At 31.0% G+C, this 27,464-nt stretch overlaps 1 protein-coding gene and 1 non-coding gene across 2 annotated transcripts in view; one reads left to right on the top strand and one right to left on the bottom strand.

The window, feature by feature from the left end:
* The window catches only part of LOC145259795 (rotatin-like), a 149,247-nt gene that overhangs the window by 51,172 nt on the left and 70,611 nt on the right, over window positions 1-27,464 (bottom strand). Inside the window, exons 25-31 of the mRNA XM_080117560.1 lie at window positions 19,580-19,798; window positions 18,043-18,114; window positions 14,364-14,498; window positions 12,660-12,735; window positions 8,558-8,686; window positions 7,793-7,894; window positions 424-582 (exon numbers count right to left, since the gene is read on the bottom strand). Of these exons, the coding sequence (XP_079973686.1) occupies window positions 424-582; window positions 7,793-7,894; window positions 8,558-8,686; window positions 12,660-12,735; window positions 14,364-14,498; window positions 18,043-18,114; window positions 19,580-19,798 (892 nt within the window). The remainder of the gene's footprint in view (window positions 1-423; window positions 583-7,792; window positions 7,895-8,557; window positions 8,687-12,659; window positions 12,736-14,363; window positions 14,499-18,042; window positions 18,115-19,579; window positions 19,799-27,464) is intronic.
* Trnat-ugu (transfer RNA threonine (anticodon UGU)) lies at window positions 24,174-24,246 on the top strand. The gene has a single exon. It is a non-coding gene; the product is annotated as a tRNA-Thr (tRNA).

Here is a 27,464-nt window from a genome sequence, read left to right as displayed (position 1 = left end):
AATTATCAAGCCTCGTCTCCAAAAATTCAGAAATGTGATTTGATGGTTTGGAAGCGAATTTCTTAAAGTCATCCAAGACATGCAAGCATGTGATGATGGTGATGATGATGGTGGTAGTTATGGTGATGATAGCCCTGGTGATGATGATGGGGGTGGTGATGGTGGTAGTGATGATAGTGGTGATGGAGATGATGATGGTGGTTATTGTGATGGTGGTTATGGTGATGAAGATGATGATGGTGGTGATGATGGTCGTAATGATGCTGTGGCAATGATGAAGATGATGATGATGGTCGTTATGATGCTGTGGCAATAATGGTGGTGATGAGGATGATGTTGATGTGACATAAGAATTGACCTGCAAAGTCTTCAAAAAAACGTTAAAATCAATTAAATTAAGAATTTTTCTTTTTTTTTTTTTACCTGTTGTCTAACCAAACTGCTTTCCGTTTGATCGAGGAGGATGCTAAACGCCACCGCCCAGATGCCCCCTGGGATATGCTGACAATTAGCAATGATCATTGATTGTCCAACTTTACAAGTACTTAAAGCTACAGCTATGCCAAGACCAGCACACCTCACCTGAAATTATAAAGAATATATTTTAAACAAAAGAAAATCTATTAAAATGCGATGGCTTTCAATACTTATGCAGTATGCTTTCTTTCGTGCTGGCTTTCTTAGATAGGATTTTCAAGTTAAATTCAATTTTCACGGTATATTTTGTTTAGATGGTTAGGTGAAAGTATAGAACAGCTAACAAAGCGCTCCTGCTCCCTGTTAAGAATGGCTTTCAAAATAACGTTATTATTTTAGCAAGGTCTGCAAACTGCACAAGTACCAAAACACTGATGGTAGTATATATATTTTACCAGCAGGACCTTGTGGAAATTATAAATAATAATGATATGCTGTTGATAATAATATTCCTTTTAAAATAATGTCTGGCAACTCAATACTTTTTCTTCTGTAAAAATAATTGTCATCGTCAGTTGAATATTCTTTAAATAAAACAAATATTTCTCTTCATTTATTTAAAACTGTTATATTTTTCCTGATATATATATATATATATAGAATAAATGACAAGAAATTATATTCCAAAATTCATTATGTTGACCATCTTATAATTTATTCCTTTAATTCAGTTGATTTATACAATTCTTGACAGTATCTGTTTCGTAGCACAAAATCAATTCCATGGCGTAATGGAAAAATAAAAAAGGCAGCTTCTCTTCCAATTTTCGGATTTTAATCATGTCAAATCACACTTCATTTCCTTTTGACAGATTGATTGTTGCTATTTCTTCTGATGAGTTAAGGGCAAAATAGATTCACTGATTGATATAATAATTAAGTGATTGATTTTGCGCTACGAAACAGATACTGTCAAGAATTGTAAAAGTCAACTGAATTAAAGGAATAAATTATAAGATGATCAACATCATGAATTTTGGAATATAACTTTTTGTCATTTATTCTCTATATTGCTCTGTAATTACATTGAGCTTCTTAAATAAGGATTGATATATATTATAAAAAAATATATTTCTACATACATATATACATATAACTATTACTATAATTATTTTTAATACCTAGAGACACTAGGTGTTTCTTCATTTTGGGAATCATCAGTGCAGGGAATCACGATTTATGAAGTGTAAATGTCATTCAAGTAGGTATAGAGTCATCAAATGATTTTTAATATCATGATCTGCACACGTGGGCTAATTGACTTACTTTTTTCATTTCAATGTACAGTGCTCAATAATAAGAACCCAGTTCTTAAAGGAGGGGGGGCGTTTTCCCACGTATGTTCTAAATTTAATTATTTATGGGGTGGGTACCTAGAAACACGACAATAAGTTTTTTTTTTTTTTTAAATTATGTTTTTGCAAATTGTACATATCTCCATTTTTTTTTAAATTATGTTTTTGCAAATTGTACATATCTCCATTTTTTTTTAAATTATGTTTTTGCAAATTGTACATATCTCCATTTTTTTTTAAATTATGTTTTTACAAATTGTACATATCTCCATTTTTTTTTTAAATTATGTTTTTGCAAATTGTACATATCTCCATTTTTTTTTAAATTATGTTTTTGCAAATTGTACATATCTCCATTTTTTTTTAAATTATGTTTTTGCAAATTGTACATATCTCCATTTTTTTTTTAAATTATGTTTTTGCAAATTGTACATATCTCCATTTTTTTTTTAATTATGTTTTTGCAAATTGTACATATCTCCATTTTTTTTTAAATTATGTTTTTGCAAATTGTACATATCTCCATTTTTTTTTAAATTATGTTTTTGCAAATTGTACATATCTCCATTTTTTTTTTAAATTATGTTTTTGCAAATTGTACATATCTCCATTTTTTTTTAAATTATGTTTTTGCAAATTGTACATATCTCCATTTTTTTTTAAATTATGTTTTTGTAAATTGTACATATCTCCATTTTTTTTTTAAATTATGTTTTTGCAAATTGTACATATCTCCATTTTTTTTTTAAATTATGTTTTTGCAAATTGTACATATCTCCATTTTTTTTTTAAATTATGTTTTTGCAAATTGTACATATCTCCATTTTTTTTTAAATTATGTTTTTGCAAATTGTACATATCTCCATTTTTTTTAAAATTATGTTTTTGCAAATTGTACATATCTCCATTTTTTTTTTAAATTATGTTTTTGCAAATTGTACATATCTCCATTTTTTTTTAAATTATGTTTTTGCAAATTGTACATATCTCCATTTTTTTTTAAATTATGTTTTTGCAAATTGTACATATCTCCATTTTTTTTTTAAATCATGTTTTTGCAAATTGTACATATCTCCATTTTTTTTTAAATTATGTTTTTGCAAATTGTACATATCTCCATTTTTTTTTTAAATTATGTTTTTGCAAATTGTACATATCTCCATTTTTTTTTAAATTATGTTTTTGCAAATTGTACATATCTCCATTTTTTTTTAAATTATGTTTTTGCAAATTGTACATATCTCCATTTTTTTTTTTAAATTATGTTTTTGCAAATTGTACATATCTCCATTTTTTTTTAAATTATGTTTTTGCAAATTGTACATATCTCCATTTTTTTTTAAATTATGTTTTTGCAAATTGTACATATCTCCATTTTTTTTTAAATTATGTTTTTGCAAATTGTACATATCTCCATTTTTTTTTTTAATTATGTTTTTGCAAATTGTACATATCTCCATTTTTTTATAAATTATGTTTTTGCAAATTGTACATATCTCCATTTTTTTTTAAATTATGTTTTTGCAAATTGTACATATCTCCATTTTTTTTTAAATTATGTTTTTGCAAATTGTACATATCTCCATTTTTTTTTAAATTATGTTTTTGCAAATTGTACATATCTCCATTTTTTTTTAAATTATGTTTTTGCAAATTGTACATATCTCCATTTTTTTTTAAATTATGTTTTTGCAAATTGTACATATCTCCATTTTTTTTTTAAATTATGTTTTTGCAAATTGTACATATCTCCATTTTTTTTTAAATTATGTTTTTGCAAATTGTACATATCTCCATTTTTTTTTAAATTATGTTTTTGCAAATTGTACATATCTCCATTTTTTTTTAAATTATGTTTTTGCAAATTGTACATATCTCCATTTTTTTATAAATTATGTTTTTGCAAATTGTACATATCTCCATTTTTTTTTAAATTATGTTTTTGCAAATTGTACATATCTCCATTTTTTTTTAAATTATGTTTTTGCAAATTGTACATATCTCCATTTTTTTTTAAATTATGTTTTTGCAAATTGTACATATCTCCATTTTTTTTTAAATTATGTTTTTGCAAATTGTACATATCTCCATTTTTTTTTAAATTATGTTTTTGCAAATTGTACATATCTCCATTTTTTTTTTAAATTATGTTTTTGCAAATTGTACATATCTCCATTTTTTTTTAAAATTATGTTTTTGCAAATTGTACATATCTCCATTTTTTTTTAAATTATGTTTTTGCAAATTGTACATATCTCCATTTTTTTTTAAATTATGTTTTTGCAAATTGTACATATCTCCATTTTTTTTTTAAATTATGTTTTTGCAAATTGTACATATCTCCATTTTTTTTTAAATTATGTTTTTGCAAATTGTACATATCTCCATTTTTTTTTAAATTATGTTTTTGCAAATTGTACATATCTCCATTTTTTTTTTTAATTATGTTTTTGCAAATTGTACATATCTCCATTTTTTTTTAAATTATGTTTTTGCAAATTGTACATATCTCCATTTTTTTTTTAAATTATGTTTTTGCAAATTGTACATATCTCCATTTTTTTTTAAATTATGTTTTTGCAAATTGTACATATCTCCATTTTTTTTTAAATTATGTTTTTGCAAATTGTACATATCTCCATTTTTTTTTAAATTATGTTTTTGCAAATTGTACATATCTCCATTTCCATTTATTTTTTTTTTCTTCAAATCCTTTTTCCTTCACAGAAAAAACCCCAACTGTCCAACAGTTTTCTAAGGAACATTCATTTGTCTCTGAGGAGTTGTTTAGTGATCTTCCACTATTCAAAGAAACATGTGTAAGATGTACTGCATAAAAAAAAATGAATAAAAAACTTATGAGTGTGAATTCAATACAGCTTCTGGTTTTGAAATAACCAATAGTATGTATCATTAGTTATCATAAAACCCCCAGAATTATACAGTACCAAACGCCATCTATAATAGAAATCTCGCATGTTTGTTTAAATGTATGTATGTATGTATGTATGTATGTATGTATGTATATCGAAAAATTGGCTGAAAACATTAATTCCTTCAACCTCAACTGGGCACTTTTCTACAGGGATGGGTCGCTTTTTTTCGCGAATATTTTCAAAAGTTATCCCCTCTTTTCAATTGACTAGCCTTAATTTAAACCTTTTCCCCTTCCGGTTCGGCGATGAATGCAAAGACGTCACATTTTTTTTTTTCACATTCCGTTCCTCCTTCACGGTACGGGTTCGAGCCTGCCTGCTTACCACCACTTTTTTTTTTTTTTGCTCAACACACACCTCCAAACACCCGGGCAATACTGGGCACCCAGGTTCGTATATAGGAAAAAGAGTTATGTACACAACTGTGTTCTCCAAACATGGAGCATGGGTTGGAAGTACAGCATGCATGTAACAACACAGTCAGAATCTAATATTTATGAAAATGATACTCAACACCAACTCTGCTGTTTTTCTGAGGTAGAGTTGGTGTTGAGTGCCTGACTGATGTGGCGGCTCTGCTCACCTTTGTACCCTCAGCACATGCTTTTTATCTCTGTGGTGTTATAGATGAACAAAAAGCTCTTCGTCAAGATATGGAAGAAAAACTAACCTCACAGACAACTGCGGCTGTCAGTGAAGAATCTGATGACGCTGATTATCGCGACGCATTCACTGACAACAACATCAGTGCAGAATGACTAAGAAGCAATATAATTGCAGTTAAACTTGTTTCGTTTTTTTTAACTTTGTTATCGTTGTTTAATAACACATTTCATTGTCACCGTTCTCACAACTATTATCATCATCATCATCATTGAAATGAACATGACAGGATGTGATAGCTTAGGTGTCACACTTCATTTTAAAACAAACCATAAACGAATATCTCTATTAGCTCCTGAGATACATGGCTTACAAAATCGTGAAACTTTAAATGCGTTTTTTGATGTTTTTCAAAACTGGCATATTATTCTGGGGGTCTCATGTAACTAATCAAGGTTAAAAAAAAAGAGAAAGAGATACTATGAGCGAAGAGTGGAAAGAGAAAAGAAAGCTCATAGACGAGAGAGAGAGAGGGGTAGAGAAAAGATAGATAGAATCTATAAACTTTATAGAGAGAGAGAGATAAAACGTATAGAGAAAGAGGGGACTGACAAAAGTTAATGTCAGTTAGATCTTTGCACTGGGTGGAGAAAGTCGGGGGTGGCAAAGTCAGCGAAAGGCGACGATGATGTCGCGAAACCAGAAACCAACTATAGGCAGCGGCGGTATGGTGAACATGAACAAGGTATAGCCGCAAGATGAAGGCGATGATGGCAAAAGCCATTTATGACTAGCGGCCAAAACGAAAAGACTGACGGAACAAAAGTACACCCATCGACGACACAGCTGAACGGAAAAAATCGAAAGTATGGCGAAATACTAACGACAGACCAGTGATTTCATATGAGTTGCAGAAAACGCAGATTTGGAGCCAACTGTGCACGCGCATAACAAATGTAAACAACAAAGGAAGATGACTGAATATGAACAAACCAAAGGAAAGAAATCTAAAAACAAAAGAAGGGACATATTTTAAAGGGAAATCTTTGAGTTTTTGCATCCCTCTCATATATCATATGATCCATTTCAAACAGAGCAGACAAACTTTTTCTTTGCCATAGATATGGACTGTTACGTGTTGGTTATATATTTTTCTCTTGATAAAATTTGAATGACATAAGACTATTTCACTTAGTTATATATATATATATATATATATATATATATATATATTTTTTTTTTTTATTCTTGAATTGAATTGAATTTATTTTTATATAAATAAAAGTTTGTTAATTTTTCATCGGTATTTGTCCTTGTTATTTCTTATGTGATTTTGTTGTCCAGTATATTTCATTTTATTGTCTTTGAGACAGATTTCCCTTCCCATAACAATGTCTTATGAAGCAACCTGGGAAATCTCTTTTTTTTATATCTCATTCCGTCATCCATCTCTACCGTCCCCAGTAAGGCTGGGATATAATGTAACAATATATATATATATATATATATATATATATATATAACGAATAAATGACAAAAGTCTATATTCCAAAGTTCATGATGTTGACCATCTTACAATTTATTCCTTTAATTCAGTTGACATTTACAATTCTTGAGAGTATCTGTTTCGTAGCACAAAATCAATCACTTAATTATTATATCAATCAGTGAATCTATTTTGCCCTTATCTCATCAGAAGAAATAGCAACAATCAATCCACTAAAAAGAAATAAAATGTGTTTGGACGTGATTAAAAACCGAAAATCGGAAGAGAAGCTGTTATTCATTCATTATGTGCTCTGTAATTACATTGAGCTTCTTAAATAAGGATTGGTATATATAAAAAGGAAATATAAGTGAATAAAGAATATTTCCACAAATATATATATTAGTGATGGGATGATTCCAATATTTTTCCCGATTCCGATACAATTACAGATTCTGATTCTTTATAAATCTCTAATTATTTAACTATAACGGTGTTAATTTTCCTGATTTTTGTAAAAAAACACATTAAATATGCAGATATTTTCCTAAACATCAAAATGCACTTGTGGAGGATGATTTATCGAGTTTAGCTTCACTGGTACTTTAAAATCAATAAATATTTACTATTTAATCATTATTACCAGAATTTGAAGATTTTACTTTTGACAAAATCAAATAAGAAAAAGGCAATTAAAAGAATCGTTTTGGCATCAGAAAATAGGTATTAATTTTTCCGATTCTGATACTCCAAATCTTCCGATTTTTCCGATTTCCAATTAATCGTCCCAACACTAATGTATGTATATATATATATATATATATATATATATATACACCCATTTCCAGAGAAAAATCACTTGGCAAAGCACAACAACCTTTATCAAAAGAAAATCTGAAGAGTAAAGAAATTTTCTTTGTTGTCTTATGAAAATGGTATTTTTTATTACGGAGTGAAGCCAATTGAAGAACACAAGAAGAAAATCATAACTTTACCTCCGGATCTCTGTAAGCCCAAAGCGTTAACATCCAGTTTAAACCAGTTTCGACCAAAGTTTGATTGTCTTGTTTCATGTACGACCAGTTTTCAGGCCAATCCTTTGGGTGAAAATAAAACAAAAGGAACAAAAAAATAAAAAGGAGATTCAAAGGGTTTTAAATGATATTAAAAAAAAAAAAAAAAGGATTCCTATCCAGAATTTCCCCAATATTAAAAAACAAAAATCAAGAAAAATCTGTATGATGTTCATATCTGTAACAAAATGAAAATATCATATTCCAAAAATCACATAAATTGATCAAGTAGTTTTATTTTTAAATAAGATAATCAAATTTTATGATTAACAGAAGAGTGGTTGACTTGTCTGCCATTTTGAAAAAAACACAAGGTAGATAACTGAAAAATAATTCATACTATATATATATATATATATATATATATATGTTGTAATGCTTACAAATTCCCATTAATCACTTAAAAATTATTTCTTTATAAAAATAAACACGCAGTATAATTTCCGAAAAAGGAGGCCGAAAAGATGAATATGGAAAAAATTGTACCTTTTTAATGTTTTCCCTAGTGTTCATGAGTACAGTGGGAGTAAATGGAAGTGATAAGGCTAAAACTCCTCCTGCTTTCTTTATTAATGGCTTACAAGAAATAATGATCAGGATTAAATATTAAAACAATTGAAAATAATTTTTTTTGTCTTTTAAACATGAACCAAAGCAAATGATTTATTCGATTTTTGTTTTACTTACTTTTTCCTGCAAATAAGTTGCCATTTCAAATGCTAAATGCCTCAAGCACAAAGTGGCTGATTTGGTAACACCTCGTCCCATATATGACATGACAGTTCCACCACGGCCATAATGAAAAGCAGATACAACCTGCAAAAAAAAAAAAAAAAATTCAAGAAATTATATATATCTTTCTATACATATATCAATGTTTATTTGTGTTAACAAAATCCCACCCCTTCACAGTAAAGATCCCTAGATGTAAGAAAGCCTTCTACTCTAATAGTTTTTTCTCCAGAACTGCTAGACTTTGGAATTCCCTTTCAGGCTCCTGCTTCCCCAACTGTACTAACATGCAGAAGTTCAAGTGTAATGTAAACATATCTTGCTGCTCAACTCCCTACATAGTATCTCTGCAACTTATGTCCCTGATAGTAGCCTCCTACATAAAAATGGCACACTGCTTGTTGGGGTTGGGGTGAAAATGTAATTTAAAAAAAAAAAAAAAAATTCTTTATTTTTAATTAGATTTTCTTTGGATTATTCAATTCCTTATTACAAAAGAAATGCTAATGCTGATTCTGGCTTTCTTCAAGCAAAGTTCTCCGATAATTGCTGATGTCCCTATTCTGAATGTGTGTAAAAAAAAAATTTTAAAAAAAATCAGGTTATTTAACACTTATTGTTTACTAGTTTTTGACCTTGAAGTAATATATATATATATATATATATATATATTTTTTCTTTATTTTAGCTCTTTAAATTAAGTAGTCTTATGCCATGTCTGGAGCAATTTCTGTCTTTCTTCAAGCAAAGTCTCGACGGTTGCTGATGCCTCAATTCTGCATTTGTGTAAAAAAAAAAAAAAAAAAAAAAAAAAATCAAGCTATTTAACACTTATTGTTTTCTAGTTTTTGACCTTGAGATAATGTATATATATTTTCTTTATTTTAGCTCTTTAGATTAAGTAACCGTATGTCATGTCTGGAGCGATTTTTCTCTTTCTTTAAGCAAAAACCTCTGACACTTGCTGCGGGACTGTCAGACTAAGCAGTGAAGACTCAAAATAACCCTTTCCATTCTTATTAATTATCAAAAATTATTTTTCCTCATAAAATAATCTAAAAACTATTTGCATTGTGAAGTAAAATTCAGGCTTGAAGAAAGCCCATATTTTTTTTTTTTAAAGTTAATTGTTTTTAGTGTGCAATGATTTAAATTGATGAAAAGCAATCGTCCTATGTCAGCAACCCTTGGGGAACTTTGCTTGAAGAAAGCACTGATTCTTTTAAAATCTGTAAATATTTAGCTATATAATTAAAAAAAAAAAATTATTTTCAGATTAAAAAACTCGTGTTAGTATATGTATATATTTACACAAACTTAAAAATATACATTTGTGGGGGTTGAGCTATAGATTTTAGTTTTACTGGCAATAAATATTATCATTCATACCAGCGATGGAAAATTAAATAAAAAAAAAAAATTGAATAGATTGTTTTTGGCATCCAGAAAAAGACGCAATTTTTCCGATTCCAATACCCTCAAAAGTTCTGAATTTTCCTTAATTCTGATTAATTATTCCAACACTAATCATAATCGTACACCTACGGTACTTTGGGGTAATTGCACCAACTAGCTAAAAGTGCTCTTTTGGTAACCATGCATATAAAGAGCACTTTTTTTAGTTGGCACAATTACCCCTGGATTTGGCGCAATTACTCCAAAGTATGGTATTAGAAGTTTTGTCCATCGTTCCACAGTTTGAAAGGACGTATCTCAATAACGATGAAATGGAGTCTTCGGACTACTATTCTCAACTTAAATATATTTATGCAATATTTCAGCTGATGTAATCTTCAACCTTCTTCAAGTGTATCCTGTCGAACTCAGGAATATGCATCGAATTTTGAATAAAACTCTTTATTTGATCCACAGAGGTAGTATGTTCTTTTTCTGTCAGCCATGTAAGTAATTCGTATTTGTTTTAATGGTACCACTCGTGTCTTCATAGCTTTTCAACTTTTTGAGTTAAAAACAATTTTTTGCAACAACCTTTGTAGTATGAATTTTACAATCTTACTACTTATTACTATATATATATATATATATATATATATATATATATATATATATATATATATATATACACATTTTATTTTTTATTACCGTATCTTTCTGTTAAGTTACATTATTGTTTCAGCTACTGGGCCGTTTTTTGGCCATCTGTAGCATCCTCAGACTTTTACAGAAATGTTCACTATTTTGGGATGAGAGAGTGAAAGAGTGAATGCGGTCAGGAGGGCGGAAGAAATAGAGGAAGGGAACAAGGGGGAAGGTGGGAGGGGGCACTTGGTATGTTGATAATGTTTTAGTTTTGGGGTTTAGGGAACTTGTGGGGGAGGGTCTGCGAAGTTCATTTCTGGTGTGGCTGAGGGCATAGGGGTACATGGAGGGGAAGGGGAATATGTGGGGGTGGGAGGAGGGGGGTTACTTTAAAATTCGAGTCTTATTGTTAAAGTTTTTATGCGTCTCGTTGGTGAGATGATTTCTTGGTAAGTATGTCTTACCTGTTGGATGTTCGCTTATGTTTGGAGGCGGGGGAGGGGGGGCTATGATTTGGTTTATTTATTTTTAGTTTTTATTTTGTTGTTAACTGTTTGGTGGAGTTAGTTAGCGGTCGCGGGCACGGGTACACACATGCGAACGTACACACATATATACTTAAAAGGAATGGTCACATGTACACATACATCCCCGCCCTGGCGTGCAAATATATGCACATATGTGCGCCTGCATGCATAGACACCCGTGTTGCTCTCGCTTATGTCAAATTTTCTTTTACGTGCTAAAATTGGGTACGCGTGCGTTGGCATGGATGCGCTCATATACAGATACATATACACATCGACGCCCCTGCCCCCAAGGAGGCGATTATACGGGCTCATATGCGCATATTGATTCAGGCATACTTGCACCCCATGCATACATGCAAACGCATGCGCACATACAGATACTAATACTCGTGAACACATACATCGACATATATACACAGCTGCACGCGCTCACACACTATGTGGACGGCAGGCAGCGGGCACATATACTTTCACATCCACACACGCATACACAGGTACGTGCACATATACATCGGTACCCCATGTACATACGGACGTCCACGTGGATGTACACATGCGTGCATACACGCACATACACACCCAGTTATACCAACAGTTATTGGTATAGACATATTCGTCTGGATAGATTTAAATCTAAGTTCATTTGTGGTACATAGGCGCAATACTTTCGTTCGATGTAGACATGGTTATACATAGATATGAGCATAAACTCATTCCCAGGGTTCTATACATAATATTTTCATTAGTGGGTTTTTTTTTTTGGTTAGATGTGGGTGCACATGGGCGCGCCGGCGTACTTCTCCGCATACAAATGTACAACCAACCGATGCCTCATGTCTAGCCTTAATTTAAACCTACGTCACTTTCGGTTTGGTGATGGGCACAACAGCTAATGTGTCACTTTTTTTTTCACTTTCTTTTCCTCCTTCGTGCTATGGGTTCGAGCCTGCCTGCCTACTACCACTTCTTTTTTATTTTTTTTGCGCTTGCAATTTTCCTTTGTTTTTTTTTTGCAATTTTCCTTTATTTTTTTTTTTTTTGCGCTTGCAATTTTCCTTTGTTTTTTTTTTTTGCAATTTTCCTTTGCTTTTTTTTTGCGCTTGCAATTTTCCTTTGTTTTTTTTTTTTGCAATTTTCCTTTGTTTTTTTTTTTGCAATTTTCCTTTGTTTTTTTTTTGCAATTTTCCTTTGTTTTTTTTTTTTGCAATTTTCCTTTGTTTTTTTTTGCAATTTTCCTTTGTTTTTTTTTGCTCAAGCAACACCCTTACACACACACTTTTGCTATCTTTTCTGCCTTCGCGTCACGGGTTCGAACCTACCTGCCTATGACAACTTTTATTTTGCTCAACACACACCTCCAAACACCCAGGCAATACCGAGCATCCAGGCTAGTTATATATATATTATATGAAACCAATGACAAAATCCAATGTGTAAATAACTTTTTAATAAATACATGCAAGAATTTTTTTTTCTTCCTCCCTTACCTCCAACAGAGATCGCAAGAGTTGCAAACAAAGGTCAGAGTTCTCTGTTACTGTGCATTCTCTACTCCAACCAGGTCTGCAACAACAAAAAAAAATAAATAAATAACAGCTTTTTTCATGCCCAAAATAAAAACATTAACAAAAAAATAATACTTAAATAAAAAAGAGGTATTAACACCAGTGTGTGATCCGAATGCAAGTTGAAATATTTTCTTAGATAATAATATAGTTAAGGAAATGTATGAATCCTGAAATCTCTCAGCTATGAACAAAACAGCAAACCATATATATATATTATATATATATATATTTGTAGTCATCGACATACAGTCCTGTTTCGTTGTATCACAACTCATCAGTGCCGCTAGACTAGCATTTCTCCCAAGCCAAGGATTGAACCTAGAACTGCCGTGTTGACAGTCGGCAGTTCTCCCACTCGACCATTGAATCAACGCCCGTAAATAACTCGTTGGAATGTCTATTTAAATAAACACCCACAACCACTTTTATAGTGCTCAAATCGCCTGTTCGTAAACAAACAAACAACGAGCTTCGCATTTTCAGCCAATTAAGTAGCGGGTGAGATTATTTACGACATATATATATGAAAGTGAGGACACTTTGTAACCTATATACTCAACAAATTTTTGATCTACATGAAATTTGTTATATAGAGTATTCAGGCAGATAAGTAAGATTTCAAATTCAACCATTTTAAGCTATGAATGAATTTGCACATGCGCAAAAGTAATAGGAATATGTCGGCAAGTTGAAATGAACATTTTGCATTTTAACTTGCCAACATATTTCTGTACGCGTTTTTCATCCATCCAAACAAAGATTTTACTTGTTATAAACTATCATTGGGGTATGATTACTATTTCCTGCTAATTTCATTGTTATGTGACCAGTAGTTTAAAATTTTATCAGTTAAATATTTTTACACACACACATGCCTTCTGTTTTATTTATATAAATGATCAAAATTCTGCCCACCATCTGACAGCTTAAAGTAACCTTTTTAAATGTATAACTTAGATTAATATTAAAGATATGTAATCTATATATCTATAAAAGTGAGAATGTTTCTGCCGTCTCAACACGTGCTTAAAAGTCTTTCACGCCACCACGGGATCACAGTCCATCTCACGTTGGCACATGCTGTTTTTTTTTTTTTTTTGCCCTCATCATATGGTGCATTTTTGTCTCCTTTTTTTCCTTTCCCTTCTCTTCCTCCACTGTGATGTCACCTTGCACACTGGCTTGGTCATTTGCATATGTCTCATGCGGCTGCTGCTAAATATGCTAGTGGCTCTGTTACATATGTAAGAAGTTCAGCAGTAGATGTTTTTTCACATTACATTTATAATTTCTGCATGTTAATACAATCGTGGAAGCAGGAAATCGAGAGAGAATTCCAAAGTTCAGCAGTTCGAGGAAATAAATTATTAGAGTAGGAAACTGTCCAGGGGCATCTACATCTTTCCAGCATCTAGTTACATCTACCTTGTTTGGTTAGTCGGAGATATTTACTTTGTTGCATATGATTAAACAACTTATTAGTTTAGTCATAGCTGGAAGAGGGTGAAGGTTCATACCTTTCTTCTCCCACCAAGAGTATTAATGTGTAAATGATCACAGTGGATCTAATAGGATTGCATAGGCTGTGATGGTATCCATTAGGCCAGCAACACATGATCTTACCTTGCTGTGATGTGCACAAGACATAACAAAGTTGCTTCTAAAGGAGCCAGGTTATAGAAATGTGGGGCCTCAGCCACGTTTAAATAGACCAACAATTTTAGGATTAAATCACCCCTTAGTTGTTGAATTTTCAATCTGAAATGGAAAAAAAAAGAGATAAAGTATATTTTGTATACATGAATATAGAATATATATATATATATATATATATATATATATATATGAGAATAATGGAAATAGTATTCCGACAAAATAGAGAAATAAAAAGGAACAAACCGTATTATGTGTTCATCAACGTTTCGTCTTTATTTCGAGACTTCAAGTCTCGAAATAAAGACGAAACATTGATGAACACATAATATGGTTTGTTCCTTTTTATTTCTCTCTCTCTCTCTCTATATATATATATATATATATATATATATATATTGAAATTCTGATTTAAATTATGTAGAATTACAACAAAATTCAATGCCATACAAAGGAGTACAAATAATTATTAAAGTTTTTTTTCTTTAACCCATGAATTTTCAATGAATGGCTCATGTCATCAGAGGAAATGTTATCAGCAAAGCAGATGTGGGTAATTATAAATTTTGTTTATTAACGCATGAATTGAAAATTAAAATTGAAATAATGGTGTAAAAAGGATACCCAAAGTTGAAATGATGAATATACAGAAACCGTTATAAAATCCAATGAATGCTGGTATGTTTTAGAATGAATTGCAGTTATTTTTTTTAATAGTATATTCCAGGCTGGAAACTAAAATCCAACTCTTGTACATTTGGCAATTCATTATTTTCCATGTGGTAGACTCCTTTGAAAAGTCCTAAAATAACTCAAGGCAGGCAAAATGATAGAATAAATTAACCGAAAAGCAGTTTTTTTAATGTACTTTTTGCAGATACATTTCTTATGTAGTTAATTTATATTAAATTAATATAATTTTTTTCTCTTATATTGAAGTTTTTAAAGGTGTTTAAAATATAATATTTGATAAACTAAGAGGACAAGAAATTCTCAAATGCTCTCAGCGTTTTTTTGTGTATAGTATTATACAATTTGTAATTCTACGGCATTTCAGTATTTCATTTAAATTAAAATGTGAGAGATGATATAATTATTTCCACAGCCAAACCACATCGCAGCTCACAAGAGCCATGAAAGCCAACAAACTGGAAGTCCACGAGTTTCGCCTTCATTCGAAACCAGAATCTCTTGCATGCAAAGCGAGCACCCTGCCACCTGAGCAACTGCGGTACACACAAGTAAACCACAAATCAAGAACACCTTGTAATGTACTAACTTCATCTCAAACAAGGGATGTGGTCAAAAAAAAAAAAAAAATTTAACCACTGAGAACCTAAGCTGATATCTCCCAAGTAGGATTTCTTTTTTTTTACACTCTCTAGGACGATGTCATCCAACAAGCTAATCAAGCAAGGTGCTCACCTCACATACAAAAAATTCACACCCAAAGTTCAGATGTGTTTAACTGATGAGCCCAAATGAGAGTGAAACTCGAGTTTTGGACTTTCGGCTTGTTGGTTTTCATGGCTTGTGTGAGCTGCGATATTTTTTGACTGTGGAAATATATATATAAATAAAAAGGAACAAACCGTATTATGTGTTCATCAATGTTTCGTCTTTATTTTGAGTCTCGAAATAAAGACGAAACGTTGATGAACACATAATACAGTTTGTTCCTTTTTATTTCTCTATTTTGTCGTAATACTATTTCCATTATTCTCATCATATATATATAATTTGAGGTTGCTATTTTTCAAAAGTAGGGTAACCAATGAAATATAACGCGGTTAATACGGGAATGCTGAATACGGAAGTAGAGCAAGTTACATTTTCAATTTGTCTTTACATAAGCAGTAATTTGTTGCTACACAGTCATGAGCATTTTTCGAAGACCGAAACATGCTCATGACTGTGTAGCAACAAATTACTGCTTATGTAAAGACAAATTGAAAATATATATATATATATATTTTATATGCAAGTAAGAAATCATCAGAAAAATGTTTTCATTTTTATCTTTTCCTTTTCTCTCCCCTGTTTTTTCATTTTAATGTATTTTTTGCATAATTTTTTTCAAATAGTTACGCACATGGCCAAAACATTTCAGTGTGAATCTTCTTTTTCTCATGTTTTGCCTATTATTCAATAGATTTAAAATCTTAACTTTTTCTGAAGATGTTTGTTGAGCCGAATGAAACCGGTAAATCTCACATGTTTCACATGTTTTCGTCCTGTGTTTAATTTGTTTTTCCTTTTGTCTTTTCCATACACTTGAAACAAATTTGGATAACCCTAAAAAGCAATTTCCAAAAGGTAAGACTTCCAGTAATCACCCAGTGCATTTCCACCAAATACCTAATTCATTTTCGATAACACTCTTTTCGTTATTCAAACATTTTTCTATTCACAAACATTCATAATAGCCCATGATTAGGTACCCAGCGTTTTTCAGGAGACCAACAATCTAACAATATCTTCAGACATCCTGATCTGGAAACACGTTTTTGGCTTTGATAAATGGTGACTCATTAGCAAAAATAATTGGTGCTTGTTAAGATAGAGTCAAGAAATTGACTTTTTTTTTTTTTTTTTTTTTAAATATGTCGTTTTAAGCAAAAACAATGTCATGTATTTAATTTTCAGGGTGAAAATAGTAATATATCCAATTAAAATTATGAAAAATCATTGAGTAGAAAGTTGTTTATAGTTACAAGTAATTTTAACAAAAAATTGGGTAAAATTGCATTTTTCTTAGACGTTATAAAGTAGATGGTAAGAGTCTCAACACAGGGGACATAACTCTGAAAGGAATATTTTAAATTACTTGTATTATGCCTGCAATACGTCTATAGCGACAGACTTTTTTTTTTTTTACTAAAAACGCAATAGCAGTTGTTTTATTCAATGAATTTTTGTAATTTTTGGATATATTACTATTTTCGACATGACAATTAAGTATGTAATATTATTTTTGCTTAAAATGATAGATGCAAATACATCCAAGGATGAAGTACTGTTGCCACATCTGAGTTTAGAATAGACTTTATAGCCTAGTGGAGGATGCCCTTTTCTCTTCCCTGCAACCTCTTTCACATAGAAGAGACATTAAGAGCCTGTCTTTGCTTTATCGTTATTTTTATGGCAAGTGCTCGTCTGAGCTCCAATCTATGGTCCCCCCCCTTGCTAACTTTCACGAAAAACATTCACATAGCCGAAAACACTATCAATAATTTTCCCAACTCTTTATCTGTGCCTAAACCTAAACGTAGATTCCATGAACAAAGCTTCTTTCTTATAACTGCACAACTGTGGAACTCTCTTTTGTCTTCCTGCTTTCCAACTGACTACAATATGGCCATCTTCAAGTCCAATGTGAACAAGTTCTTGATGAGCCGTTTCCCTTTAGTAATCCAATTTACCAAATTTCCACTACTAGCAATTACTACGATATTGTTGCATTGACTACTGTACATCAATTAACCCTTATCCTCGAGTGGCTTCTGGGCCTTGATAAGTGGTGACTCCTTTGTAAAATAAATTAAAAAAAAAAAAAAAGAAATCGGTATATCGACTATATCTTAACAATCACACACAAAAAAAAAAATCAATAACAAGAGCGAGGTGTGTAGCAAAATGTACGACTTACATTCCGTGCAACGTGTACGGCAGGTGAGCTGTGTAATGTATAATCACACTGATCACTTCTTTTTCCAACGATCTAAATAATAAAAATTTAAATAATTAAAAAATTACAAAACAAAAAAGATTTAGAAATATGATAAAAGTTGTAGCAAACGTGAGATAAAAATTACCAACACACAGATTTATGATGCGATGAATATTTTGAAATTATAAAAATTTTATGCATTCGTCCAGAATTCTCCCATATTAATTTAAAAAAAAAAAAAAAACAAGAAAAAAAAAAATCTGTATGATGTACGTATCCGTGATGGAAAGAAAATATCATATTCCAAAAATCACATAAATTGATCAAGTAGTTATATTTTTATAAAGAAATAATTTTTAACTGATTAATGGAAATTCGTAGGCATTACAAGGTTGTTGTGTTATCTCTCTTGTTTTTTGAGACGACTTTCGAAAGTGTATCGTGCAACAGTTACTCCTTGGTTAGCTATAAAATTTTATTTTCAAAGCATTACAGCATAAATTTCAATGTTTTGTTATTTCTCCTTTTCTTTTTTGCTTCAATTGTTTTGAAAATGGTGGATGAGACAGCTGCTCTTTGGTTACTCATAAAATTTGAGTTTCTTTATAAGAATAAAAAAAATTTAGCAATCTACATAATTTTCTTGAAAAAAGATTTCTGCCTCAATAGAAAAATATTCAACAAAATATTTACCCGGAAAATTATTTTACCGAAAACTATTAATATTAAACTTTAAAAAGGAAGATACTAGAATTAAAAACAAAAACAAAAAAAAACTATTTTATTTGCACTCAATCAGATGTGCCTTATGCACTAATAAAAATGTAATTGGCATTTTGTTGCATTTTTTAAGATTTTATATATTTATAAATTTTCTCATTATAAAAAACGATTATTATATTGATTATAATTTCTTAACAGAAGAAATAAAACATTAAAAGAAAAATGCAAAATTATCCAATTGTATCAATACATTTTGACAAATTATGTAAATATATTTTGTAAAAAAATGATTATTTAGTAAATTGATCTGAAATTTATTTGATTTTAAAAGAAAAAAACATAGATTGAAAAATTTTAAATCAATAAATTATCAATACATTTTGTCATTATAAAAAAGAATGATTGAATTGATTTTAATTTGCAAAAGAAAAAAACTATAAAATCCAAAATCAGCCAATTATCAATAAATTTTGTCATTACAAAAAAATTATTTATGTACATTCGACATAATTTATGTATACTATTTAATTTTAATGAAATAAAATATTTTTTTCTCATTATAATTATTAAAATAAAACAATCGTTTTTATGGCAATATATTGATAATTCGCTGATATGTTTTTTAGCAATGTTGTTTTTTTCTTTTGCAAATAAAAATTAATCTAATAATCATATTTTTATGACGACAAAATTTATTGATAATTTAATGATTTTAGATTATTCTCCCGATTTAAAATTTTTCTGCCGTTACAAATGTAAATGTCATTGTTGCAGTTTAAATGGCTTCTCTTACCTTTTTATGGTTTTTACATATTCCGGAAGGTCTTGGTTGGCTTCCGTCCTGCTTAGTAGACAAAAGAGTGCTCCTTTGGGATTATAGAGCAATTCTCCAAACCATTGCAGGATGTGGTCAGGTAGGGAAACACTGAATTGCAAGACAGAACCAATAAAGTGTAGTACATGGTACAAAAGCCATTCATCCGGGGGTGACGAAGGTATAACTTGTAGAAAGCTGGGGATAAAGAAAAAAAAAAGGTCATATTCATAAATGATCCGTTTAAGACATAAATTCTTTAATAATTTTTCCAGCCTAGTTTCTGAATTTTAGAGATGAGGATTGGTAGTTTGTATTATTCAAAGAGAGTAAAAAGTGGATTATGAGTTTTCTTTCAGCAGACTCGTAACTCTGGCTTCCTTATTTTGTCTTTTAGTTCTCACATTCCATGGGTGATGTTTCTGACACAGAGGGAAAGAAAAGAATTATATAAGGCTTAATGAATCTAAGGTGGTAGTTTAGTAATCATTAATGGTGTAGATTGGATAGAATTTGAATTATTCAAGGGGACAGCTCAACAAGAACTTGTTTACATTGGACTTGAAAGCTACCATATTGTAATCAGTTCGATGCATGTGTCAAAAGTTTTGGCAGATATACAGACACACAAACACATTCCCCTTTTATATAATAGATGGGTTTTAATGATAGCTAAGTATCGTTACATTAATATAATTGTTGAATACGGATGTTGTATACATTCGTGTTTCAAGGAAGTATTTAAATATAAGGGCAGTGGCGAGTGGTTGTCTGTTGGATGTTGAATAGGTAAGATATTGAGTTGGTAAGATATTGATATTGAGTAGGTAAGATATTGAATAGGGTTGTCGAAAAATAAGTCTGTTGTAAATTTTAATTTACACAGTAAATCCAATTTTCTTATATTATTGCTCTATCGCAAGTATTGAGCTTTTTTACTTGTGAGTCATCACTTATCAAGGCCTGAAGGGCAGTTCTGAAAAAGAAGTTTTGTTTGTGGAATCTGTGTTTAGATTTGAGGCACAGTTAGAGAGTGGGGGTACTCCTATATAGTGGTTGTAGGTAGTCGAGTGTGTTTTTTATGACAGTTTGGCAAGTGGGGGACCATAGATTGGCATTCAGTCGACGTCTTGCTATGAAAATAATCATAGAGCAGAGATGGGTTCACAACGTCTCTTCTGTTGGAAAGAGGTTGCAAGGAAGAGAAAAGGACATCACCTACTAGATTTCGAAGCCGGCTTTGAATTCTATCAAGGCAGGACAGGAGGCACCGGCCATCTCCTACCCAGATGTGGCAACAATATTCCATTTTAGGATGTATTTGGCTCTTATACAGAGAATTGCAGTGGCAGTAAGATACCTACTGGAACGGGAGAGTGATTCAGCCATTTTTTCAGCAATCTTGGCAACAGATTTGATGTATGTGTTCAATTTCAGATCATCACTGAAGGTATGTTGCAACAGCTTGTCAAGACATTGTGCTTCCTCAAGACAAGAGCCGTTTATTTCAATTGGGATGTGATGAAGTTCAGGGCAATTATGATGCAAAAGGAAAAGCATGGTTTTTAATGCATTAAAATTAATCAGCCACCTTTTTCCCCATTGCACCATGCACTCAAGATCAGAAGAGAAAGAATCAGAAAGATTTTGGTCGTTGCTGACCTTTAAAGTGTTGCCATAGATTGTAGTGTCATCTGCATAAATGTCCCCGAGTGATCTTAGAATGTGATTTCGGAGATCATGGAGGAAGATCAGAAAGAGAATTGGACCCAGGACAGAACATTGTGGGACGGCAGCGTTAATACTATGAGCTTCTGGTTTCTGCCCATCAACAACTACTATAAGTCTACCAGAGAGAAACGATTTAATAATTGAGAGGACATTTCCAGCTATGGAATAACTGGAAATCTTGTGAGGTTGACCTTTATGCCATACCTTATCAAAAGCCTTGGATATGTCAAGAGCTATTGCTCTAGAAACAAAGCCCTTGTTGAGAGATTCACTAATTCTGTGTGATATTACAGTTAGCACATCAGCTGTAGATCTAGCAGAATGGAAACCTTTATTCCATTTGGGCATAGCAGAGGTCAATCATGTCTTTAAGGGAATGTTGAGAGATCTCATGGTGGATACAGATGCGGTTCAAACATACACCAAAAGACGACTGGCTTGAATAGCCACTCCCTTTCTTTCTCCAGTTCATTTGAATACACTTTTCACTTCCAAAATCAAATAAAAAGTTTTCACGTGTTGATAAGTCAGAATTTTCGATCAATGTGAATGAGCCCTGCATGATTTAAACCCGACATAGAACAAACTGATGCATACTTAGAAGCATCAATAAAAACGACACAATAAACAGCTAAATGAAAAAATCTAATCTGGCACACCTCAGAAGCACCCAGGAATATATCCCCTCCACCCCACCATGTGTCTTTAGTTGGGGAAACATTTTTCATGAAGAAAAACAAAACTTTTAACAAGAAGAAAGCCATAAATATATTTCCACCCCAAAAAACACTTTTTCCAAAAATATTTTTCAGTGAAAAGCAAGAACATTTTTTTTTCAGCAAAACAACATAAAACAAAATCTTTTACTGAAATGTAAGAAAAATTGTAAACTAAAGTTACTTTAAAAAATTTTTTTTGTATTTTTGTTTTCTACAATTGTTAAATTTACTGAAATAATTTTTCCATGTCGGCTTTTCAAAGTGTTTTTTAACATATTTTATTAACTGTTTGCTTATATATATATATATATATATATATATATATATATATAGCAGTTCATTAAATAAAATAGACGATTTTAATAGTTCCAATCAATAACAATTATTTTGGAAATATTTTTTTATTGGATACGTTTTTAATGATTTTTTAAAATATTTTTAATGATTTTTTAAATGTTCTTTTAATGATGCTTTGAAATGTTTTTGTAAATGATTTCTTAAAATGTTTTTGTAAATGATTTTTTAAAATGTTTTTTAAATCATTCTTTAAAATCATTTTTAAAATGGTTTTAATGATTTTTAAGATGTTTTTTTTTTAATGATTCTTTAAATGTTTTTTAATGACTTTTTAATGATTGTCCACACATAAAAAAAAAAAAAAAAAAAAAAAACAAAAAAAAAAACAGAAGAACGCTCCTGCGTCTAACTTTACCCCTGTAGGGAGACCAAGTAAATAGGAATACACTTTTTCCGATGGTGAAAGCTGAAAGACTAAAGAAGTTAAGGTACTTTTGCATTTTTGCTGCCGTGCAGAAATAACGTTATTATTTTTAAAGCCATTCTTAACATGGGGAAGGGAGGGCGTTTTTTAACTATTCTGTGCTTTCACCTAACAAGTTAATAATAATAATAATAATAATAATAATAATAATAATAATAATAATAATAATATCGTGAAACTTGAATTTAACCAGGGGGGGGAGGGGGGAAAAAACTATTTAAAAATAGCGCGGTATCAAAAATACATAAGCACCGAAGTTAAGAAACATGACACTTAAAACAAGAATAACATTTTAAAAGATAGGTGCTTGTGCAGTTTACGGATTGTACTACTTTTTTTTAATATTTTTTTTTTAGATGAGATTTTTTTCAAGTTAAATTCAATTTCTATGGTACCTTTTATTTGTTAGGTGAAAGTACAGAACAGTTAAATATCCCTCCCCCTCTCCCGGTTAAAATTAAGTTTCGTTCATGTTTGTTTATTTTTTGTCAGTTGATCGTGACGTTGCGCTTTCGCTTCAGCTTCACGATGAATGTCCTGGAAAAGTCACTTCTAATTAATGTTTACAAATTTTTTAAATATTCAAACGAATTTGGCTATTTTTTTAGAATAACAGAATATTTTAAAACTGGTCAAGATCAATTCTAAGAGACTTTTCCAGGGCATTCATTGTGGAAGCACAGCGATCAGCTGACGAAGAATGTAAACAAAGACGAACAAAGCTTGATTTTATCCGATAAACCCAACATTTTTTAAATGATTATTTTTGTTCGTAACAAGAAAACATTCAAAACTAACTGTATCCCTGACGTTATCCGGGAATCTTTATACCTTCATTTTTATTTCATTTTTTTTTTTTTTCTCAAATTGTTTTGAAAATAGAATCTTTAAAGTTAAACTAAATTATTACGTTATCGTTTAATTATTAACTTATTTGGTTGAAATAATGCTATTTCAATGACAGCCATCTTAAGGCTGAAAAGTTCAAGATTACCATTTTATTATTATTTAAATATTTAACCACCACACCTCACCCGAAAAAAAACTAAATTAAACGTCAAACCGAAGTTTCATAAAAAAAAAGAAGAAAAGTCGTCATTAGGAACGAGAGAGAAAAAAAGGGTGACGGCCATGACAGGTGCGCATGCGTATTACAATGTTTATATCGTCCGTTTATAAAATGGCCGATTTTATAAAGCAAGCACTTTATTTTTTACTATTAAACTCCATTTATCTAATTTAAAATCGGTATTTAAAAAATAAAACACTATATACTCATCCAAAACAATAAAATTTATCAGTCTCGAAGATATAACTCATTTTCTGACTAAAAATGTCAGTTGCCTCCATAGCTCAGTGGTTAGAGCACTGGTCTTGTAAACCAGGGGTCGGGAGTTCGATCCTCCCTGGGGGCTTGGTTGAACAAGATACATCCTTTTTTTACGAAACTGTTTCACAATAAATTTTTTAAAGGCTATTTTAGAGATTTGATGGAGTTATACTGAATTATTTTTAGTCTATGTAACAAATGTGTGCGTACGTGTATATATCAAATTTTAGTCATTCAATAAATTTACCGGTTGATTGTTATATAATTTTATTCTGAAGTATATATATATATATATATATATATATATATATATATATATATATATATATATATATATATATATATATATATATATATATAAATAAATATAAATTTTGTTTATAATTTTTAAATGATAAGAGATGAGTTTTATTAGCTATTTAAAAAATCTTTCGCTTATAAAGATTTACAAAAATTTGTAAAAATAAACATATACAAACTATGTTTGTGTGTGTGTGCGTATGTATTTTTACAAAATATATCCACACACACACGTATATATAGGGTGACCCCCATCACCCCCCCAAAAAACAGAGGACATTAAATTGTTTTTCTGAGCATTTTACAGTCAACGGAGAAAAAAAGGCGAAAGCCGAAAGACCCTAGTGTTTTTGTTTTGATGTGATGTTTTGAATATAATAAACTAGTTATGACCAAAGTTTCATTTCATTCAGACAAAACACTAAGAAACGGGGCCTAATTAGAGTTGGGGTCCGGTTTTTTTTTGGGGGGGGGGTCACCCTGTATTTTGACAATACACACACGCACACATATATAATGTGTATGTGTGAGTATTTTCATAAAAAAAACTAGCAGGGGTGGGAGCACCTGGCTTTGCCTGCTTGTAAAATACGGTTAAATATGATATTTTAATTCGTCTAGATTTCGTATATATTATCAAAGAATCGTGATTTCAAAGAAAAAAAAAATATTTTGGTGCTATCAACTAGAATCAAAACCGAAACTGTAGCATTCAAAGCTGGTGACGTTACCACTGTACCAACATGACATGCATATGAACTGATTAAAAATTAAAAATAAACATAGATGTACAAGATGTATAACGATTTTTTCAATTTTGATCTATTTTTGACCTCTTAAAAACTATTTTAAGTGGCGAAAGACCTATACCAGCGTCCGTAAAAAATTCAATCATTTGAGGAACCTAGCGCCACTCTGTGACTTTTAGTTTCGGAGGAGATAGAGTTTGAAAATATGGAGATAGACAACCTTTTATATATTAGATACCCACGCACACATACTAGCATGCCACCTGATGTTGCCCGGTCATAAAATATAATTAAATATTTTAATTTATGCTGATTTTGTATTCATTATTAGGTAAGGCTCCCTTCAGTCTTGACAGACTATGGATACCCACTGTAAGGGTGCCTGCATGTGAAATTTGAGTGGCAAGAGTTGCGCAATCTCCAACCATGCCTCTCCTGAGTCAACATTGTTGCATACCAGTGGCAAGTGGAGGTACAGGACGACTGGAAACAATGTTGAGATGAGCATTATTACATGTTAAGTAATATATATTAGCGATTCCAAGTGTTATATATATATATATATATATATATATATAGATGACTTGGTTGGTTGGTTGGTTGTTTTTGTTTTACGGCATATCAACCTTTTTCAGGTTATTTAATGCAGAATGTAGTTATTTTGAGAAACGATTTTTAATGGAGTATATTTGTTTTTTAAGTCGGATTCTATTTAACCCACAGTTGGGACCCTAACAGGTACTACCACTCCGGGTCAGAGTGGACCTGGGAGCAATGGCAATTAAAGGGTGGCTCCACACTCCCCAAGGCCCGCAAGCTGGGGCCTCACCATCGGATAGAGGTTTAGGTCATATCCAGGACCAGAGATGACTTGGGTGCCATCTGCTAGAATCAAAACCATAATATTCAACACTCCTGCATTATTTGTGTTATTTAAACTAAGACGGCATGCATATGAAAGCTTTACAAATTAACCAACTTAAACATATAAATGCATATTTGCGCAGGTGTGGACCATGCGCATTAAGTCGATTTACACCTGTCAAGTTTCAGATTTTCAATTTGGACCCCTTAGCAGCTATTTTTACCGGCTAAAAACCAAATAAAATTTGTTCCATGGATCTGAATCATCTATATATCAAGTTTCAAGTCTATAGACCATAAATTGATAGAGTAGTTTGATAGAAACTATTCAGCACACACACACACACACACACACACACACACACACACACACACAAGGTCACTTTTATATATAAATAGATATACTAACAGGGTAACCAATTTTGCCTGGGATTGAATGAGGATCAACAAATTTTTCAAATTCCCATATTGTCATCAAAATCAGTGAAATTGACTATTTTTCAATCAAATCGATGTATTGCCTACTCTAGCCAGGGGCCCGCAATAGTGCACCGAGTGGAAGCTAAACATGCCTCCCCGCAATGATTTAGTTTACATTGCACTGTAGAGCACCTACTCTTGATTTTATTAACATTATTTTATACAATGGCTTGAATTAAAATTTAAAAATTATTTTATACAATGGCTTGAATTAAAATTTAAAAATTATTTTATACAATGGCTTGAATTAAAATTTAAAATGCAAAAATTAAGTATTATGTTTCAATTGTGCTTTAAACAGAAACATTCACCTCGAACGCACTCCAGTTTTATCAAACTTACTGTTGATTTCATACGCTGGGCCCTTGTGCTTGTGCGGTGATAAAACTTCTCAAATACACTTGTGATTTTAGGTTGTATAAGGGTGTTAACTTTCATAAAAATCAGACTATTACTTCTTTAATCAGAGTTTTTTGATTATCAAGACGACTGCCTAAATAAACAGGCATTGCTGGGTCTTCTATGCATTTTTCTTTCAAACATTATATTATCATGTTTTTTTCTTACTACACAAAAATTTCTGTTTTCTGATGAGTACATGCATGAAAAGATTTGATATTGACATAATAATAATTGATTGTTTCTAAGTAACAAAGCAGATTTGTGAAAACATTAATCAAAATTTTGACATGCTGAAAGAACTGCTTGGTAAGAAAAATATTTGGAACTTGGAATGTAGCTATAATGTTATTCTTTTATATATGCTCTGTTGTATTTAACAAACATCGAGCTTCAAAACAAAAAGGATTGGTATAGACAACGTATGAAATATAACTAAAAAAAAGATTATATTTTACCAAAAAGAATATATATATCTATATATCTATAAAAGTGAATGTATGTGTCTGTC

This window comes from Euprymna scolopes, chromosome 35 (genome assembly GCF_053919585.1).
Source record: "Euprymna scolopes isolate OS-2025 chromosome 35, ASM5391958v1, whole genome shotgun sequence".
Lineage (NCBI taxonomy): Eukaryota > Metazoa > Mollusca > Cephalopoda > Sepiida > Sepiolidae > Euprymna > Euprymna scolopes.
This window is presented reverse-complemented; position numbering and strand designations above follow the sequence as displayed.